Below are 4704 nucleotides of genomic sequence, written 5' to 3'. Positions count from 1 at the left end.
AAAGCTAAAGGCCAGATGTTTCTCCTCCCACAGTTAGTCTGTGTTGGAACTGGCATGCAAATGTTTTTTTTTTTTTTTTTTAGCTTAAACCAAGAAAAAAACTAGAAAATACTTCCTTTAGACTTTCATGTTGACTGATTTGAGTAATAATTAAGCGTTCCATTAGTCTGTAGCGTTGGAACGATTTATTTTAGTACTTTTTTAACATCTCTAACAGAGATTATGAGCAAAGTAAAAGCACTTAAAGTGTTTTTTAAATTTATTATATTTCCGTTATTAGTTGGTAAAAAGAGTCATGAACCATATCTGGGCACAAAATACAGATTTTATAATTTAGTGTATAATCTTTGCAAAGGTCTTTGATTTTGCAAAAGAAATTTAAGGTGTGCAAAACCTTTTAATCATGTGAAGTATCGGATTTCATTATTGTGCCAAAACATATTAAAAATTGTAATATATTGAGGACTATTTATTAAGAAGGAAAGTCACAAGCAGGGTTGCTATGATAGAAGAGGTGGCTGGTCTCTGCTGGTTTACCATGTTTATATTTCATCCATCTCCTGATTTGAAGCCAGAAATAGATGATTGTCTGAGTTTTTATCTATTAACAAGAAAACAAGAACACTTGAGAGTTTTCCTTCCAACTTGAAGTTTATTGTGTTGTTGTGTGAATGTTTCCTTTTCCGGTGTGGAGCTGAAGACTTGATGTTGGTGTGTGAACCTGCAGAAACTCCACACTCCTCCTCCTCCCTCCCTCCAAACCACCACAAAGTGCTACCCAAAGGAAAAGAAAAAAAAATAAACGGAAAAAATGGCCACGTTTTCGCAGAACGGCGTGTTAACATTCAGCCCTGTGAGACATACATCAGTCACCAACACATATAAGACACCAGGAGTTCATGTAAACAGAAAGACGAACAGCGGCGACATTTAGGAGGACTCGAACATCTTCTTCCTGTCGGCCTTATCCTCGATGTTCTTACGCCAGTCGCCCACTGCTTCTGTTGGCTGCAGACAACAACACATCCGTGTGAGAGACTGCAGCACAGTGTTGATCCTCCACGTCTGTTTGTAAAAAACTGTAATCTCACCTCCTCCTTCACCTCCTTCTTGACCTGCTTCAGGTTGGACCTCAGATCCATGGTCACCTTGTGTTTGGAGCCCAGCAGGGCCTGCAGCATGGTGTCAGCAGACATACGCACCTTCTTCAGGGCGGGCTTCTTCACTCCGATCAGATCCACAACTTTGATCTTCAGGTCTTCAATCTGTGAGGAGGAAAAGAGGTTGCAGCGCTCTGTTTCTCCTTGTCGCTAAAGTCATATAGAAAAATAAAGCAAACGCACACCTCTTTGTCAGCCTTCTGAACTTTGGCCTCGGCATCATACCTCTCCTCATCAATCTTGTCGAGGAGGGTATGGAGCTTCTTGCAGACTTCCTGTCAACACAAACGTAAGAAATTACAAAAGAAAAGAATTTTACAAGATTGGTAAGTATTAATTTACAAGAAAACAGTTCTAATATTGCCAAGCTTTAACATGTTCTGGAAGATTTTAAGCAAAAATAACTAGTGCTGAAGAGTGTGAGGTAGTGAACTGAAGTGTCATACATGTCAGCCAATCAGAATCAGCAGAATGTGGTCATGAGGGAAGGGCAGACTGAAACACGAGACATAAGTCGGACTGGGTTTAGTGGACTTTCAGATAAAACAAACATTTCATAGCAAAACAGCAGTGATCCTGAAGCTATCTTTTGACTTCTCTGATGTTTTGGTGCTGAGGGTTTCAACATATATCTTCAGATTTTGTTGTGTAAATCATCTGCTCTAAATAAAGTTCTGTAGCTGGAAAGCCAGAAATGTGGTGAGGGAATGAATACGGTGGTACTGTGTGGAGTTTGATGTGCAGTATTAATTTAGTTGTTATTTAGGTTGCATTTGGGTCATGTAAACAGGACTTAGATAGTCTTGTAGCCCAGCTTTGTCTGCTAATTTAATGTACAACATCATTATATTCTATCATGACTGGTGCATTATTTGGCACTGTATTTTGGCTTCTTCGGGTGTCCCAATTGGTGGATTCTTTTAAAACTAATGGAGACCATGGAGAGGATTGTCATCAGCCACCTTAAACCCTTCGGCCTCCCGTCCGGGTGTTGTTTCCTTCTACCAACACAGCTGATTCAAATCAAATGGATCCAGCAGCTTCTTGACAACCTATTTATGAATTTCGAGTGTGTTGGAGCATAGAGACAACAAAAACCTGTAGGATACTGGCTGTCAAGGACTGAAGTGTGACACCTGTGCCCTAGGTGAAAGCAATCTGGACCCTCTCCAGTTCAGTGATGACGAGCTTGAAGAACACTGCCTGACTTCCAGGTTTAAGGTCACATCAGTCGCCATGGTGAACACTCAGAAAATCTCATCCCAATCTTATCTCATGTCACCTCATCTCATCTCATCTCATCTCATCTCATCTCATCTCATCTCATCTCATCTCATCTCACCTCACCTCACCTCATCTCATGTCATCTCATCTCATCTCATCTCATCTCATCTCATCTCATCTCATCTCATCTCATCTCATCTCATAAAACCTGTGTTCTTGCTGAACACAGGTTTATTTCTCACCATGAGAGCAGCCTGGTCGCCGTTCATATCCGGAGCAGGACAGTGCTCGGCCATGTAAGCTTCCTTGGCAGCAGCAATGTCTGTCTTCTCCTGCTCCAGCCAGTTCTGAGCGATTTGCAGGACCAGGCTCTGGAGGGGAAACACAAAAACAACATAACTGCTTTCTGGTTTAACAAGGACTAGAGAGAGACGACTTAGAAGTGGCAACCAGTTTTCTCCTCCCGCCAAGGATAAGAACAACCAGAGCGAATGTTTACCTTAAGGTGATGCCTGCGGCTGGATGTCATCTTTTTCCTGTTTTGGAGGAAGGTCTTATAATTAGTTAAGGTTTTAACTTGATCACTTTCTTTCTAAAGCAGTAAAAATTTGAAGAACATTTATTTGATCTCATAAGTCATTTTTTCAGGCAGTTATGTAATCCAATTCATTAATGCCCAATTATAATCCAATGAAGACAAATCTATTCAATGATCCACATCAGGACAATTTATAACAGCTAAGAGCTAAGAACTAAACCAATATATATATATATATATATATATATATATATATATATGGTATATATATGGTATATATATATGGTATATATATGGTTTTCCATTCGTCCTTTGATACATCACATTGCATTTCTTATCAATGAGCTGAAGTCATGTCCAATGAGAGGATGTGGTTCAGACTTACTCAGACATCTTGGTGGGTTTTGTGGTTCAGGACCTGCATCAGTACACAGATTAGAATATGTTTAGGATGGAAACGCCTCAGTATGTGAGTCCATATTCACCCAGATCAGGTGATCGCTGCAACCCTGTCTGAGATCAGCATGTTCTGCAGCTCTGATGAGGATTGATGGACAGCAGAATTTGTAACGTAACGCGATCTGAGGCCGCAGCTGAGGAGCAACTAAACTGGGACGGTCCGGCTCAGGTGACCCGCCTCTTAATGGATAAAGTGACTCTTCCTTTCACACATTCTGCGGTGGAAATTGTTGTTTAGATGAGATCTTTTTAATAACTTTCATTAATGAAGTAGGAGCTCCAAACAATGAGTATTTTATTTTATTTTATTTTATTTTATTTTATTTTAAAGGTTTAGTTTTATTAAAGTTCCAACAGCCTGATGTAAAAATACTTTGTTAAAATACAATAATTATCCTAAAAACTCATAAGATAATCAGCTGCATGTAGCTGCAGTGTTTGTCACACGTAATATATTTAACTTCTACAGACAAGTACACTGAAGCTTTTTTCTTTCTTAAACACGTTTTTATTTACATTTTTTTGTATCTATTTTAAATGGATAAGTATAAAATAATGAAATCACAGTTGGATAGAATAAATATTCTGTCAAAACTCAAGCTGCATCATTTTCCTGTCCTGTTTACAGCTGATGCATGCTTGGCAGACCATGTATTTATTTATTCTTCTGTCACTTAAAGTGTATTGGATGACTCCCTGATGTCCACGGAAGTGGCTAATTTACTAATATAACATGCATGAAAGGGTTAAGTCTGCACGTTTTTCATGGGTATTTTGCCAATAATCCTGAACAGGAACATTTTTTCACCAGCTTAACCTAAAAGCCATGCACCTGTCTCATATGAACTTTCCTTTTGTTTCCCAGACTCATCTGTTTTTCTGAATTCCCATCATGAGGAAATTTTTTCCTTCAGAAATCCAACCTGCAGCGTGTCTGTATGACAGCTTTAAGACTCACTTCTTCACACTGAGCTGCAAACAGCTCTTCTAACACACCACTATAAAACACAATGAAGAGCTGAGCAGGAGTCATAAATTCTGATGTCGGATAAGGTCAAATGTCGGTAGCAAACACGTAGAAAGTGAGTTGAGGATGGCACGATGGGTCAGAGGTGAAGACGCTTTTAATCCAGGCTGAAATGATGGATTGTAGAAACACACTCGGGCTGAGATAAAACTGCTTAGTAAAACTAAAGATGCTGCGATCAGAGCGGCTCAAAGAGGCTGGAGAAGGAGAAAAAAGAAGGAAGATTTCTCACCTACTGACAGGAGGAAGAAGGAGGGCAAGACACACTTGGTGGAAGAAAAGGAGACACTGCCAAA

The 4704-nt window shown here is 39.6% G+C and overlaps 1 protein-coding gene across 1 annotated transcript in view; it reads right to left on the bottom strand.

The window, feature by feature from the left end:
* Positions 1–632: 632 nt before the first annotated feature.
* Positions 633–4704, bottom strand: part of LOC306768193 (uncharacterized protein) — an 11078-nt gene continuing 7006 nt past the window's right edge. Inside the window, exons 8-12 of the mRNA XM_079256424.1 lie at positions 2884–2920; positions 2627–2755; positions 1346–1435; positions 1092–1265; positions 633–1008 (exon numbers count right to left, since the gene is read on the bottom strand). Coding sequence (XP_079112550.1) covers positions 931–1008; positions 1092–1265; positions 1346–1435; positions 2627–2755; positions 2884–2920 — 508 coding nt within the window. The 3' untranslated portion in view covers positions 633–930. The remainder of the gene's footprint in view (positions 1009–1091; positions 1266–1345; positions 1436–2626; positions 2756–2883; positions 2921–4704) is intronic.

This window comes from Telmatherina bonti (assembly GCF_933228915.1).
Source record: "Telmatherina bonti genome assembly, chromosome: 2".
Classification (NCBI taxonomy): domain Eukaryota; kingdom Metazoa; phylum Chordata; class Actinopteri; order Atheriniformes; family Telmatherinidae; genus Telmatherina; species Telmatherina bonti.
The sequence above is the reverse complement of the archived record's forward strand: the minus strand, read 5'-3'. Positions and strand labels throughout refer to the sequence as shown.